Source organism: Leiobunum rupestre, chromosome 3, assembly GCF_980474605.1.
Source record: "Leiobunum rupestre chromosome 3, qqLeiRupe1.1.hap1, whole genome shotgun sequence".
NCBI lineage: Eukaryota > Metazoa > Arthropoda > Arachnida > Opiliones > Sclerosomatidae > Leiobunum > Leiobunum rupestre.
Genome location: NC_143386.1, coordinates 47,328,138 through 47,344,565, shown reverse-complemented (window position 1 = coordinate 47,344,565; position 16,428 = coordinate 47,328,138). Strand labels below are relative to the sequence as shown.

At 32.3% G+C, this 16,428-nt stretch overlaps 1 protein-coding gene and 1 long non-coding RNA gene across 10 annotated transcripts; both read left to right on the top strand.

The window, feature by feature from the left end:
- LOC149952405 (uncharacterized) lies at window positions 1–13,805 on the top strand. Of its 9 annotated transcripts, none has more exons than XM_090168480.1 (10): window positions 1–56; window positions 889–977; window positions 1,515–1,551; window positions 3,370–3,409; window positions 3,783–3,844; window positions 4,147–4,219; window positions 6,294–6,392; window positions 6,542–7,380; window positions 7,779–7,862; window positions 11,034–12,863. In XM_090168480.1, exons 3-8 carry the CDS (start codon window positions 1,549–1,551, stop codon window positions 6,721–6,723), a joined length of 459 nt encoding a protein of 152 aa, XP_090024606.1. In that variant the 5' UTR covers window positions 1–56; window positions 889–977; window positions 1,515–1,548; the 3' UTR covers window positions 6,724–7,380; window positions 7,779–7,862; window positions 11,034–12,863. The 9 variants fall into 9 exon arrangements, with proteins under 9 accessions (XP_090024606.1, XP_090024609.1, XP_090024613.1 ...); XM_090168479.1 differs by lacking the exon at window positions 1–56 and adding an exon at window positions 12,922–13,805 and having other exon boundaries at window positions 825–977; window positions 11,034–11,128; XM_090168481.1 differs by lacking the exon at window positions 1–56 and adding an exon at window positions 12,870–13,805 and having other exon boundaries at window positions 825–977; window positions 11,034–11,128.
- Window positions 13,806–13,929: 124 nt separating this feature from the next.
- On the top strand, window positions 13,930–15,835 carry LOC149952404 (uncharacterized). The gene is made up of 2 exons (XR_016480057.1): window positions 13,930–14,801; window positions 14,874–15,835. It is a non-coding gene; the product is annotated as an uncharacterized LOC149952404 (long non-coding RNA).
- Window positions 15,836–16,428: the final 593 nt, after the last annotated feature.

The window sequence follows — 16,428 nt, the reverse complement described above, 5'->3', positions numbered from 1 at the left end:
GTGTTTAATATTTTAAAAAAATCAATTGACCCATGGTGACATGATTGGCCGAAATCGTATGTAATGACCCAGTAGTTCCATATGGAAAATTATTAATTCATATGATAACTTCATTAATTAGTGGTTTCATATGATAACTTCATTAATTAGTGGTTTCATATGATAACTTCATTAATTAGTGGTTTCATATGATAACTTAATAATTAGTGGTTTCATATTATAAATTTATTAAATAGTAGTTTCATATTAAAAATTTATTTATTAGTAGTTTCATATGAAAATTTATTAAGTAGTTTCATATGAAAATTTATTAAGTAGTTTCATATGAAAAATTATTAATTCATATGATAACTTACTTAGTGGTTTCATATGATAACTTACTTAGTGGTTTCATATGATAACTTCATTAATTAGTGGTTTCATATGATAACTTCATTAATTAGTGGTTTCGTATGATAACTTCATTAATTAGTGGTTTCGTATGATAACTTCATTAATTAGTGGTTTCGTATGATAACTTCATTAATTAGTGGTTTCATATGATAACTTCATTAATTAGTGGTTTCATATGATAACTTAATAATTAGTGGTTTCATATTATAAATTTATTAAATAGTAGTTTCATATTAAAAATTTATTTATTAGTAGTTTCATATGAAAATTTATTAAGTAGTTTCATATGAAAATTTATTAAGTAGTTTCATATGAAAAATTATTAATTCATATGATAACTTACTTAGTGGTTTCATATGATAACTTCATTAATTAGTGGTTTCGTATGATAACTTCATTAATTAGTGGTTTCGTATGATAACTTCATTAATTAGTGGTTTCGTATGATAACTTAATTTAAAAAATGTTTTTCTTTTTAAAACCAACGAATGTCAGAGGTGATCTACGAGACATTTCTGAACACACCTGTAGTCAGTTGACTGTCACTCCTATATACATCGTTAAGGACTATTTACACTTTGCTGGTGAGTGTAGTTTTTGGTTTGAGTTTAGGGAAACTATTTTCCTTTTCCTTCACACACTTGACGAACAGTTGACGAGATTTCGGGCATTAACTGACGAAGAAAATTGCATTAATAATTGTGGGAAAGATTAATATTTCAATTAAGTTTTTTAATAAAAACGATGCGTATGAAAATTATAGCTAAATATATAATCTAATATATAGATTTGAAAGTCTGTTTGTCTGCTCCTTTGCCTTTTATTCAAATAAACACCGTTGATCTTGTCACTAAAAATTTTTGTAGGACCCGTAAGCATATTGCCCCCAGACAAAAAAGTCATATCTAAAAATTTTTAGGATTTTTAATAAATCCCCCTTTTTTCACCATTTTTTCTGTGTTTACTGGTAAAATTGAATTGAAGTGTGCAAATTGGAGTCATAATTTTTTATAACATATTTTGGCTTTATTGTTAAGAAATACGTCTCACTGTAGCTTGTTGCAATGCTATTTTAAATGGATTATTATTTTTTAAAGTAACTAAAGATAATTTTTTTACAGGTTGGAAGTTAATTATATTAACATTTTCACAATCATGGTGAGTTTGTACTTAATGAAATATCGTAAAATCCTTCGCTTGCAAAAATTTCCTTTTTTTTATAGAACTCTAGTAGTGTACTGTATTTGAGATTTTTGTTGTTTGAAATAACACATTTCGACATTTTTCCTAGTGTGTCTAGTAGTTTGTGCTTTTGAGAGTCAGCTTATTTTGAGCGAAAAGCACCCAAGATATATGTAGAAATGGCCTTTTTCTTAAGCTAGTAGCCTTGTATTCTGTATTATTACCTAAATCTGTTTTCATTTTGTAAGAAATACATACAATGATGTTTAATTGTTTTTTAAAGTTATACTTGAAATACAAAAATCCTCTGTCAATTAACCACCCTGTTTAGGTATTGCCTCAGTGGTTGCCTGCAAAGTTTTTTTTGTGAAATAAATATTATTGTTACTATTATTATTAATTAGAAACTGGTGTCCAGCAATTACATGTCAGTGTCTGGAATATAAACAACTTATATTCCAGACACTGACTTTATACCAAATACAAATTAAAACATGCATGGTCATTTTTTATCAACATAGAAGTAACTGCAATTCATTTTTCTCTGAATTACTATTGCTACAAAAACTATTATTGGACATTTTCACAAATACATTGAAATGATATAGGATTTAAATCATCGTACGTCGAGTGACATTGCCATGGTATTGTTGGTGCCGCTTAAAAACACCTGAAATAAGCAGCCGCTTATGTAGATATCTGCTTCTTCTCTAAATAGAAAATCTTACATTTCCAAAGTCAAGAGACTTATTAACCCTAGATGCAAGTTATGAATCACCTATATAGAAATTTGCAACATTTTATCCATTGGAAAACCCCCATACTTGTAATCCTAGCAACGCTACTGCATACATCATGTATCAGACTGATGATGTCACCGTCTAAAGGGCCCTTTAAGTAAGTTATAAATACAAAGCTGGAAATGGTCTTGTTCGATAGGTGTGGATGTATACTTTAAAAACATTATCAATCTGACAACCAAAGTGGGCCCAAACGGCGAATTTTTCTGATTATGTCAGACCCAACCCTCTTATTTCCATTTAACATACAGCTAAATGGAAATTAGTGGGTGGGGTCTGACTAAAAAAGGCAGATTGACCATTTGGACCCACTTTGGTTGTCAGAGTTCAGGTCTATCAGTCAAGACCTATTCCAGCTTTGTACTTATAACTCGCTTAAAGTGTCTCTCAGTCGGTGACATCATCAGTTTGATATATGACATGACAGTATGGCCTCATTTTATCCATCTGACACATTTTCCCACCATATGTCCAATGTTTCAGCCATGTACTATTAACTTATTTTATCCTGGGCTCTTAGACTATAAGAGCAAAAGACAAGTAGCCTTAGCTGCTCTTTTAAAGTAGTTCTAGACCAAAAACTTAATTTGAACCTTGTTGAAGGAGAATGACATTAGATAGGAATTTAGATTTATTAATTTATTTCACGTGGCTTAGCTACATTAAGTAGTGACCTAGTCAGTGAATTCCCAAGATGAAATTCATGGGAATATATTTTCGATATTGAATGATTTCATTTTAATCTGCTAAGCAATGGCCCCCCAAACGTGTATGATTAAAATCAGTGCTATTTAAAAGGGCCCAGAGTCGTTTTTTTTGGGGGGGGACCGGAGTTCCTAGTTACGCCACTGCTGCTAAGCCTCAAAATTGGTCAATTTAGGTTTAGGAAGTGCTTTAATAAATCCTCATTGAATATAGGTTGCAAAATTTGTGCTTTAATTCCCACTATAAATTTCAAAAAATTTATTTTAATGCAATATTTAAATATTAATAGGACAACATCGTGAAATTTTACAGCACAAAAAGAAAAGAAAGTAAGTTTATTTCATAATTTGCAAAATTCCACAACGAACCAAGGAGTACAATACTGTAGCTTTGACTGTATTTAAGTTATTACGAAACTGATTACAGATTTAGCATTGTCAAAGGCCTGTATTTGATGTACAAATGTTTAAGAAGTGGTTAGTCCCTAGCTCTCAATTGACTAACTATAGCACATAAGTATATTCATATAAAAAGGGGGATGTTAATTCTCCACTAGACTTTATTAAATTACTTGTGTAGGTGCTACTAATTCAATATACGGGGCACCTCTTTGTGGTGCAGTGACATATCTATAGTGAAATGATTAAAAATGAAATAATGTTGTAACTTAAAAGTATTAATAGTTTGTTCAATTGCTTATAGCACATACCCCAGCTGAAATAAAAGCTGAAGGAAGAAGACGGATAAGAACCATGTGTAAGAAAGTAAGTTCTTTGCTACCTATGTCAATTTACCTTCAGTTTTGTATAAAAGTATACTTTACCTCTTGGCTCTCTAATATTATAATTGTATAATTGGGGCATACATTAGCAATTACTTAATTAACATAATAAAATTTTACTTTTATGTCTCAAGTCACAGTAAATAGTTAAGATTTGGCTGTTGTTGGGTTACGTAGGCTTGTTAGTTTGATATGTATGCACATATCATACAGCCTAACAATTTAGTTCTTAAATCTTTAAATATATATATTTTTTTCTTGGTAATGACCAATTTAATTTTATAGCAGAAGGAACTGTTTCAAAATACCAAGACACCAAGCATTTTTGTATACTATGATAAAGAAGTGTGCATGGAAGGTGAGTTTTCTTTTTTATATTTATGGTCAACATGAAAGTTATATTAGTCAAACATAGAGATAAACAATTAAATGCCAAATAAATAATACCTTATTTTGAAACGGGTCAGTCTTATGAATCAACTTTTTTTTCAAGATGTGGTAGAAAATTATCCTTCTTTTCATTAATTGTATATTGAAACATTAAAAACTGTGTCAAACAATAGATTGTGTATTGTTAGAATAAGAAATATGTGATAAAAGTGTTGATAGTCTGTTGCAAACAAATTTTCATTTATTCATTGTTTGATATTCAAAAATATATTGTTTCAATGATTACCATCATAAGTTAGAATTACCAGAGGAGTTAATGTAACTCATTCAGAATGAGATATTAAAAGAAGTAAATGAACCAAAGTTATCAGACTATCCCCATGTTGGAGGCGTTTTCCTTTAGAAGTTACAATTTTGCCTCAAATTTGAAATTTTGTGCGCTCCTAGGCCAAATAATGAAACCATTTTGTATACATAGAAATAGCTATAACAACAATTCCAAGTGCAATTTATCACGTAAAAGGACGGGGATGGAAATTAGCCTTTTTTACTCCATTGTCTCATCATTTTCATAAGGAAAACGCCCTCTGATTCTGAGCGCTATTTCGATAACTTTGGTTCATTTACTTCTGATATTAGAGATTGTTAAAAGCATTGAAGATCGAGGTTTCTTAACTTGCCTCCTATGACTTGAAACACATTGGTTTTCATCTGATTTATCATTTGACATGTCACATATAGTGCAAGATCAATTTTCTAGAACTATTTTAAGTCGCTGACATGCTCCATGGCTACCAATTTGATTAAAAACTTTTGGAATATTTATTGGGTAATTTTGTTGGTAACAATGTGGGAAAAAATTGTTATATTGCCTTGTCATTATTCTTGTCAACAAGATTACCTTGAGTTGCAAAATTCATGTCCTTAAATTTCAATTTATCAAAAAACTCTTGAAATGATCTTTCTATGGCTATAAATTTTAAGGACCAGTGTTCCTTTCGGAATATTTTATCTTGGAGGGTGTCCAGTATTTTTCTAATTTGGGTTAGATTAGATTTTCTCGAAGCTCCCCCGTAGAGTTGCCTGAAAGAAACCCTGACCACCATAACAATTAAATGGATTTTATATATCTTTGATCAGTTATAGCAGTCTATTCTAATATTATAAAAATTGTTAAAATTGAATAAGTGATTGGTGATTCATCTACATTTCAGAAGTGGGTGTAGCTAAATTTTACTAAAACAAACGCTTAATCTTTTTCGACGATTTTTTGATTTTTTTCACCATTTTAAGGCACTGGTTAAAGCTAACCTCAGATAACTCTTTTGTTTTGTTTATTTCAAAGTAAGCCTCGACTTTAGATAAATTAGGAAATGGAGGTTTGTTTGGCAAAGCGTTAATGCCCCTTGAAGGCTACATTTGCTCTCCTATATTTTCTTTGGTTATTTCTAGCTTAGCAAATTTTTCCTATAAGAATGAGAATTGTTTTCAGAAATTTCAACTTTTGTAGGTTTTATAGCTATATATTTTTGTAAAATTAAATGTATTTCCTGGTACCAAAAGTGACATAATTACCAGAAGTGTGCCAATCGAACCTATTTCTTAATGAATTTTACTAGCGAAATTCAAGTTGGGAGGGGAGAAGGGAAGTATGCCTTAGGGAGGGAAGTGAAAACCAACAAATAACGCCTCGTAGTGAGGAACGGAGGAACTAAGTAGCAATGGTCAAAGTTAGTGTATTTTTGATTTTTCGTCGTTCTGTGGAGACTCTATCACCATCTACCTAGGATATAATACCATAGACTAAAAAAGATCCTGAAGGCGACAATAATTAAGTCTTTTATGTGGTTGGTCTAGAGTCGAGCATTCATTAAACGTTTAACGTATGAAAGTACAGGGATTGTCATACTTTTGGTAACTATGTCACTTTTGCTGGTACTTGGGTTTATCAAATTATAAAAATTCAAAAATAATTTTCTATTAGGGATGGTAGTAATTTCACTGAAAATTGTAATCTAAGATAAATTATAAATTTTTTTCAGTTTATGGATGCACATTGGATAATAACTTTAAGTCTAAAATTTCCGATGGATTTTTAAATGGCATTATTTCTTCGTCATCCGGTGATGTACAAATTTTAGGTAGCAATCATTTTTATGACATAATTGTAACTAGAGTAAAATTTTAATCTTAAATGTATGATACTTAGGATATAATTTATATACGGGTGTTATTATAAAATAGTATATGTTGTAAGAAGGAATCTGCTTCTATCGGATAATTTTTTAAGGTGGAACAAAATTGTCAAACTTACCTGATGGGGAGACGTTATATACTGCTCAACTGCGGGAAGTGATTACATTCATAATGAAACCACTGCGTGAGTATAGTTGTACTGAATTTAAAAATCATATTATGGAGGATAAATCAGTAGGAAAATGGTTTAGTGATATTTCTTTTGGAATGGCTTAAATGCAACTCGGGTCTAAAATTCCCATTATGATATTATTATTAGTATTATTATTATTATTATATTATTATAATTAAATTCTTTAAGTGAAAGAGTTGTCTTACCCCAAAATATTTGATCTGACTAGTTTGCCGTACCCACTACTGAAATAAAATACACAGACGAAAAATTAATTAATCATTTTTAATTGAAGCATTGTAATGAACCTTTTCTCCTAAGGCTAAAGGTTCAAACTAACCATTTAAACGTGCGGATATGTGAAAAAGTCAGTTAAGTATACACACTAGTTAATGTCAAATATTAATTTATTAGCATGAATACTAGAGCAATACCTTCTCCAACATATGATCCTACAGTAACTGCTCTTAAGCCAGGCTGTGCCTACTCTTTTATTAGCTTATTGGCCTCTAGGGGTCGCCACCACATTTGGTGTGGGAAGGAGGAGGACATGATTTAATCGGTAATTTTTCTGATGCTACCCGTGACATCTTACCATAGGTATATGACAGGATAATAATTTCAAGTTACTATTATGGATCCCTGTTTTCATGAATAACCTTTATCACTTTATAACTTACTAATCCATTTACATACTTAAAAACTTAACATCTTTTGTCACTCATCATGTGATGAACTTTATGCCGAACGACCATTTGAAAGTAAGTCTAACTGAAATTTAAACGTGCACGTTTACATTTTGCTTTGTATTATTATTTTAATTCTTAAGCAATATTTGATGTTGGCTATATTTCATACAACAAATCCAGTGGTTTGTAAGGTAGCTATTTCCAACCCAACTTCTGTAGGAAGTGGTTATGAAAGCTACTAGACATGTAGACTGGGTATTGCATGATTATGTCATACACTAATTCTTTTAACCAGATTATCTCTTTAATTAAATAAAATCTAAAAAAAAACTTAAAACGATTGAACACATTAACTGTATTTCAAGTTTGTCATTAAATAAAGTTGCTTCCTTTTTTGTATACAATGCTATGAAGTTAGTTGCGTAAAGTTATTAGATTGTAGCTTTAATTTTTTTTTATATATATTGTAGTTTTAAAACATGGATGTTACAAAGCAATTGAAAAGCCAGAATGGTGGCCGAAAGATATTGCTTTTGCAAGTGTAAATAATGAATGTAAGTATTTTTTCAAGTGTTATAAAGGTTGATTATTGGAGCAAAAAGAATACTTGGATTTATTGCCTTCTTGAATTTAACATTTATGACAGCAAATTAAGATGGTATAAATATTTCAATAAAATATGTCATAGCAGTAACAGATTTTTGAAATTTTGGTACTTCAACAGAAATTAAGTCTTCTCCCATTTGAAATAAATATTTTTACCCCAGAAAATATTATATTTTTTTATATATATATCACTAACTTTAAATCTATTTTGGAAATCTAATATTTAAATTTAATGATAAATATATTTGATGTAAGTCATAAACTTTTTGAAATGGCTTTAAATATTAAGTACTATACCACTGATGCCCAAATAGTGGGCCGCCTGCTAGTATATGACCCGCGTTGAGTAAAAACTTTAACATTAGCGCTGTGCTTTGGTTGACCTGCGTCATATTCCTGATAATACATTTCAGAGTTATCTTGGTTAAGGTTAGTCCACAATTATGTATCATCACTTCTACTTTTTAAATAATTTTTGCAAAAGAACTACCTGGCAAAACCTCCTTGAGCTGCCAATCGGGGTAATGGTGCTTACAACAAACAACTTTGCCAGTAAAACTAGTAAAATATTCAGTTGTGTGTGACTGTGAATCATCATGGCTTTAGAAGTGTAGGCCAGTATGGTTAATTTTCCAGAGAATTCTGATTTAAAAAAATATTTAGGGGCATGATTAGAATCTATAACTATTAAGTTTAGTAAAAAAATATTTTTTTATAAAAGGTGATTTTATTATATATATTATTATTTAGCCTGCCATTTAAAATATTTTCCCACCACTGTGTTATACAGACTCCAAGTTTAATTGTAAAGTGCTTAAATTTAAAAAAAAATTATCTATGTAAAAAATGCTTTTATTAAAAATAGTTCCATGTCAAAAACCACAACAGTTCTATTTGTTTAAACCATTTGATAGTTATATCAGGCTAGTTCCCACATGATGTCAATTCCTTTTTGAAAAATTTAACTGAAAATTGAAGTATAATTAAATAATAATTTGTAATTTACAATTATACATTGTTTTTTGAGAAACAACCCAATATTTTCAAAGTTGTAAACCATTCAATAAGATATTTACAATATAGGGTCAGTCCCCCTGTTATCGGACAACTTATAGAAAATTCATATATAAACTAAGGTAAACAGCAGAGAGCCTTTTTTAAACATCAGAACTATGGAATATGGAAAATTATTGACCATGCTTTCGAAATTGTTTTTTAAAAAAAATGTAAATTAGTGCTAAATTGAAAAATTAATTGGCTAGTACGAGTACCTATTATCAGACATTTGGATAATGAATCAAATATCACTGGTCCTTTTATCGGACGATGTACCTTTAGTTCGGACACTAGGAGTTAAGAACCATACACACTAACTTAAGTTTCGGACACCGGTGCCTTTCAACCGGACAAAGGGCCCTTAAAACCAGACATTTTCTACATTTCCACTGGTTCTGACTTCATCGAGCGTGTTGCGGGCCCTGTTAATAATAGAGCTTCGATACTGGTCCTAGACATCACTGGGTTTCATTGCGGGCCCTATTAATAATTGACCTTCTTTAAGACCCTGTACATCATCTGGCTTCTCTGCGGGCCCTATTAATAATAGCTCTTCATACCGATATCATGGGAACTCGTTACGAGCCCCGGTATCATCAGAACGTTTTATGGGCCCCTGATGTCATCAAACCTCGCTACGGGCCCTAGAAAGCTTTGAGCATCGTTGCAGGCCCCAGATTTCAGCGAACCTTGATTAAACCTCGTTACGGGCCCCAGATAGCATCAAACCTCGTTACGGGCCCCAGATAGCATCAAACCTCATTACGGGCCCCAGATAGCATCAAACCTTTTTGCGGGCCCCAGATAGCATCAAACCTCATTACGGGCCCCAGATAGCATCAAACCTTTTTATGGCCCCAGATAGCATCAAACCTTTTTACGGGCCCCAGATAGCATCAAACCTTTTACGGGCCCCAGATAGCATCAAACCTTGTTACGGGCCCCAGATATCAATAAACCTTGTTACGGGCTCTAGAAAGCATTGGTCCTATATTTTGGCCCCTAGACATCCATCGAGTCTCATTAATTCACCTTGGATTACAGGTATTTCGATGTGAAATGATCTGGTTCACACTTCTCTAATTGTAACTAATCTAATCGTTCTAGTAATAATTTTTTATGACCTTGACTACTTGGTTCAAGGTCATTGTATTTTCGTTATTCAGTGACCCCATAAAAGAGCTATACCACATGAATAGTTAAGGTTTTTCGTGAATTTCAATATCTCTCGTGGTAGTGTCCTAAAGTTAAACAAAGACCAAATATTCTAGAGCGTGGTCATTATCTGGGGGGTTTCACCCCTCTGATTTTGGAAAATGTCCCCCCTCCCCCTTATTTAACTTCATTTAATGAATCGCTTCCTCGTTTATTTTCCCTTGTTCATATTTTTTTTATGTTAAATCCTTATTTACCTGAACTAATAGGCATGATAGATGTCTGACAGACAATCAGAAAATTGGTATAAGACGTGTCCGATAATAGGGTTTTAATTACAATATGTAATCAAATTGTTTCTTTGCAATAAGAAAATGCAAAACCATTTTTACTTAAAAAATTTATAGCGAAATATTCAGTCTTTTCATTGATACCCAGAATGTATAATTGGCAACTACTAATTAAAGCACTTGAAAATAATATACAAAAACCGGAGGGAAAGTAATTGTCACGTTATTGTAAATTCAAATTATTGTGGCTATTATGCCGTACATCATGTTTGGCGACAATTTTTCTAAGTAGCTTTTCAACGGGTCAATAAATTTTTTAACTTCACTAATTACTTTAAATTATATTTATCAAAAGGAGTTCGTTTATTAATTTCTTATAACCTGATGGTAATTTAGAAAGAATTAGATTGCTGTTTTGAAATATTGTGCAAGTAGAGCTTTAACTGGCGTTTCCTTTATTGCGTTAAAAAATGATACAATGTGGCTTAAGAGAGATAAAAAAGTGGATTGTATAAATTATCAAAATTTAAAAAAAAAATATTTTTAATATCCATCTCTGTTTTACACATCCAAAATTATTTTTGAAGAGTAACCTAATATTATTTTAAACATATTCAGACAATGTTGATGGAAAAACAGGGAAATGGTCCCATGAAATGCTGCAAGACATTTATGAAAGTGCCAGACGGCACTTCAAGGAAACCGATTCTGAGGTTTTAATTTTTTTCTTTGCTTAAAATAACTTTTATTTAGTCTAACTAAAATAAGCTTGTTTGTTTTTCTACAGAGCTTGAACTAAAATTTTAACTCTTTCATTTTGATAGATTTTAAAACTAAACTTTGAAGCGTAATTCTAGTAGTAGGAGAGGCTACCACAGAGAAACAAGGGACTGTTTTTCCATTTTCCAATTAAATCTAAAACAGTTAAACTGAGAATTCCAGGTTTGGAAATTAAATAACCGGACTGGTGCTACAAAACATTTTGTTGATCACCAATTATATAAGAAAGTTTATCGCCTTCAATGTACTCTCCTTGGCGATTCCTTCAAAGCTCCATACGAATTTTCCATTGTTCAAAGCAGTGCTGGAAATCCGCTTCTGTTAGCTTGTTGGGGACCTCCATCGCTTTTGCTTACACCGCTTCCACACTGTCAAATCTTGTCCCCTTAAGCTCAGATTTAACCTTGGGAAATAAAAATTCACAGCTAGGGGCCAAGTCGGGTGAGTACTGTGGGTGGTTCAACATGGTGATGCCATATTTTGCAAAGAAGGCCATCACAGACAAGACGGAATGGGCTGGCGCATTGTCTTGAAGCATCCAGTTCATGAAAGAACCTCGACCGACGTAATAATGTTGATTGACAGTCTGACCTTCGGGGACCAAGTGAACGTAGACAATTCCACACTTGCCAAAAAAACCATCATAATGGCTTTGAATTTTGATTTGCTCATTTTCGCTTTTTTTGCCGTGGTGATAGTTTGGGCTCTTCCAATGCATTGATCGGTGCTTTGTTTCAGGATCATAGGTAAAAAAACATGAGTAATCACTCTCTAACAATTCTGGATCATTCTCAATGTTGTTTAAAAGGTCAGCACAAATGTTAATTTTCGATTCCTTTGCTCTGGAGTGAAGTTTTGACACCATTTTTGGGCGAACTTTGTGCATGTTGAATGATTCATGCAAAATCTGACTGACACTTTCTTCGTTAATTCCTAAAATCTCAGCAAGAGCTCGGGCACTCAGACAACGATTGTCACATACTAATTTACAAATTTTCTGGATGCATGTTGTTGTCTGTTGTTGATGTTGAGGGTCGTCCAGGGCGCGGATCATCTTCGATCATTTCATGTCTCTTTTTAAACCTTTTGAGCCACTCAAAAATTTGTGTGCGCGGTAAACATTCACTTCCATACACTTCATTTAACATGGTATGAGCTTCTGTAGCACATTTCCCCAGTTTCACAAGAAACTTGAGGTTAACTCATTGCTCGATCTGAACACTGCATTTTTTCGACAAGACATTAGCGCAAGGACTTGAGTGGGCGATTGCTATAGCTAGACTGAGCGATGTACAACCGAGCTCAGGGTGGGAGAAGCATAAACACTCACAGACATGTTCAAACCTGCCGCAGTGCACGCGCTGTTTGCCAGTAGCAGCACCAGTCTGGTTATTTAACTGCCACACCTTGTATAATGGTAACACGGTCATTTCCCGCATCATGCACAATCGAATAGTGCTCACAGTCGTAGGTTTTCTCTGCAGGCAGAGAATACTTTTCGAATATAACAAGGGCAGAAGTTGTAGTTGTGTTTGCATATTCCCAGTTAATGTTAATTCATTCTTGGTTAAATCAATGTAATTATATAAAGTAGGCCTATAATCTAATCTTGAATCACTGTGGTACCTTAAAGGTGGCATGTGAATGTTTTAAGTTTTTTTTTGGACTTCCTAGGTTCATACCAAGATGTCAATTAACACTTTAAACTTGTCCAATCTATTTTCAGGTTATTAAAAAAATTATTTAATTATTTTGATGGTATATGGCTTATAAGAACACACCTCACCTTTAAGAAATTTCAGCTTTATTAGCAAACCATCTAAAATTCTAGGAAAGGAGAGTTGTTGGAACCAGTTCACGAACATTTTATCTAATCATGGGCCAATAAAAGCAGGTCGTGACTCTCTAAGTATATAACTCCCATCCTTTGAAACAAAACTGTAACCTATGTGACGGATGTGATGAAATGGAACACTAGGAAATAAGCAGTGGTGTAACGTAGGTCTCCAGGGCCTGCCCATGAAAGTTGTTAGGGGGCCCCCATTATAATCAGTGGATTTGTTATAGGTATTAAATTACTTGTTAGGTAAAGTATTGGGAATATTAAGGGAGGCCACTGTAATTAAGCTACTGGGGGTATTTTTCCCTCTATGTATGTGTAGATAGAGAGAGAGAGAGAGAGAGATATGTATATATATATATTTAAAGAGGGAGATATATAGAGAGAGAGAGATATACATATATAGTTTTCCCCTGAGATCTTCGGTTTCCCCTTCCATATAAACTTGTTGAGGTTGATGGTAATAGTTAGGGTAGGGAGCTGTTGGCTCGAACGCGTGGCATGCAGGGCTTGTCACCACCCTCCTACGCATTGTAACCCGGCCACCTGAATTAATGGCTTCAAAAGTCGCTTGATGACTTAGGCCTAAAGTGGTGCCTTGGGTATTAGCCTAGTTGATTATTATTATTATTATTATTATTATTATATATATAGAGAGATATAGATATATATATAGGTATAGAGATATAGATATATATATAGGTATAGAGATATTTATATATATATAGGTATAGAGATATTTATATATATATATATATAAGTATAGAGATATTTATATATATATATATATATATATATATATATAGATATCTATATAGATATATATATAGATATAGATATATATAGATATCAACCTCCTTCTATATCTATCTCTGCCTATATATATATATAGGCAGAGATAGATATAGGAGGTGCAATTGAAACTCGCAAATTGGTTTTAATCCTCATTTCTAGATGGATGGCAAGAATGAAACACCCTTTTCCCTCATCACAATCAGTAAAAAAAGCGACCCGTCTAAATCTTTTCCCAGGCAAGAAGGAATGATGCAGGGCAGAAGTAATAGTTGAGTTGGCAGCATTCCATTCAAACTAAGTATACTAGCTCAAAATTTAAGGAGCTGCGTAAAATTCTAGAAAGCGGGCGCCAAAGTGATTGCTAGATAGTATTTTAATTGTGATCAATGAGTCATTCCAGGTCAAATCAACCATGTTCATACCACTTAAGTTAACAATTTTTTTTTAATTTGGTCAACAGGTGTAGTTATGCGTAAAACTAACCCATGTAAAGTAAAAGAGCTGAAAAATGTTTTTGTTTATTTTCGTTTTTCCATATATCCCTTGCACCTCAACTAAAAAATGGCTATAGCTTCGGTTCTAATAATGCAAAAAAAATTTTGCCCTCTAACTCCCTTCAAAAAAAATGCAGCACTTTTTCTTCACAGGGGTTAATTTTACGCATAACATGTTCACGAAATTTCACCAAAAAGTTTAACGGCTCCAATATATGCAAAAAGATCTTTTTAAATAATTTTATCCTTTTAATAGGTTTTTTGTTTTTGTTTTAAACCATATTATTTTTTATGAATTGTTAAATAAATGGCATAAATTTCTTAGTTTTTCGTAAGGGAAGAAAGGGCACAAGCTCATATAGGGGGATCCAAATGAAAAACATCCAGGCGCCACCACTGTGATAGTGGAGCCTTAAAGATATCCACCAGGCATGTGAATGTGTTTGTTTAGACTTCCTAAGTTCAAATGCCAATATGGTAATTATTACTTAAACTTGTCAAATTTATTTTTAAAGTAATCTTTAAAAATCAAATTAACTCATTATTTAGATGGGATAACTTATAAGAACACCCTTAATCTACAAGAAATTAGCTTTCTTAGTGCTGGCAACCATCTCTAAAACTCTAGGAAAGTAAAGCAAGTTTGGAGCTGGGACCCTCACCCTGTTCAAGGAAATTATAATATAATAATTTGTTGTTACTGGTGAAAAAATATGCCCATTCAGAAAAACAAGGGAATTACCCTCATTTCTAGAATGTATTTACATCGATAGCAAGAAGTACACACCCTGTTTCCCTCATCAAAATCAGAAAGTCTTATCTAATTTTTCCCAACTACAGGGGGAGATAGCTAAGAGGGGATGATGCAACTCTCGCACACAATCGCATGATTTCTCTGCAGGCGGAGAATATTGTTCAAACGTGACGAGTGTATATTCTTAGTTATTTTAATTTATTCCTGGTTGACCCAATGTAATTGTACAAAGTAGTCTGGTTTGGTTTGACTGATGAAAAAATATACCCATTCAGAAAAACAATTGGTTTAACGATCATTTCTATAATTTCTTTAGATAGATGGCTAGAAAATGCTTAATAATTGCACAATTTAAATACTTACTATTAATATAATTTTTTAGGAGACCATAAAGTAAAAACCATATAACAAGATGCGCTTAGTAATAAAATATAAACATCTGTAAAAAGAATTGGGCTAACACTCATTTCAAGAATAAATTGTTAAATTTTTAAAAGAGCTAGTAAAACTTTTAAAAGATAGTACAATTTAATGCTTGCCGGGTGAGAGACATGCTTAAGAAATATCGTGGTTTGATTTTAAATACACCACTATTAATGTTTTTTTTTCAGCTGACAATAGAAATGTTAGAAAAATGCAATATGGACAATTTCATGGAATTTCTTGAACATCATCACTAATTTTTTTGTAAATAAAATTGGAATTTTTATTGTAAATGTCTCTTTTTGGAAATAAAAATCGTAGTGATATTAGCTTATTTCAGCTTATATAATGCTCATAAGAATATATCCCCAGATTCTAAGATGCAAGGAGGAATTTAAGATTATGTTATTCATATAATGAATAACATTAAGCGTATAACCCTTTTCAAATAATTATTAAGTCATATTCCCCCTTTAATGGCTGGGAGTGAACTTACAAACTCACCGCCAAAGGAGGGGTTCTCAGATTTCACCCAGTGCCACAAGCTGGGATTGAACCAGGGCTCTTATTGCTGCGAGGCAAGAGTGCTAACCACTCTGCTGCCTTATAATTATAAAAAGATGGCTTTATTAAGATATATCCTTTTCAGTGCAATACACTGATTTACAAAAGAGTCTCTATTTAAATTATCAAATAGAGTACAGTATTATATATAGTCAATATGTGATATTTATGTTCAATTTACAGGTTAATTACACCTTTATTAAAGACGTTTAATTTTTGACAGTTTTTAATAATCCATGCCATAACTTAATACCATTTTCTTTAATGCTCTTATTACACAAAATTAGATAAGAATTTGGAAAAAGTTTAAATAAATAATCTGGTTGATTGGAGTGTTACACTTCTAATATAAACTACAGTAAT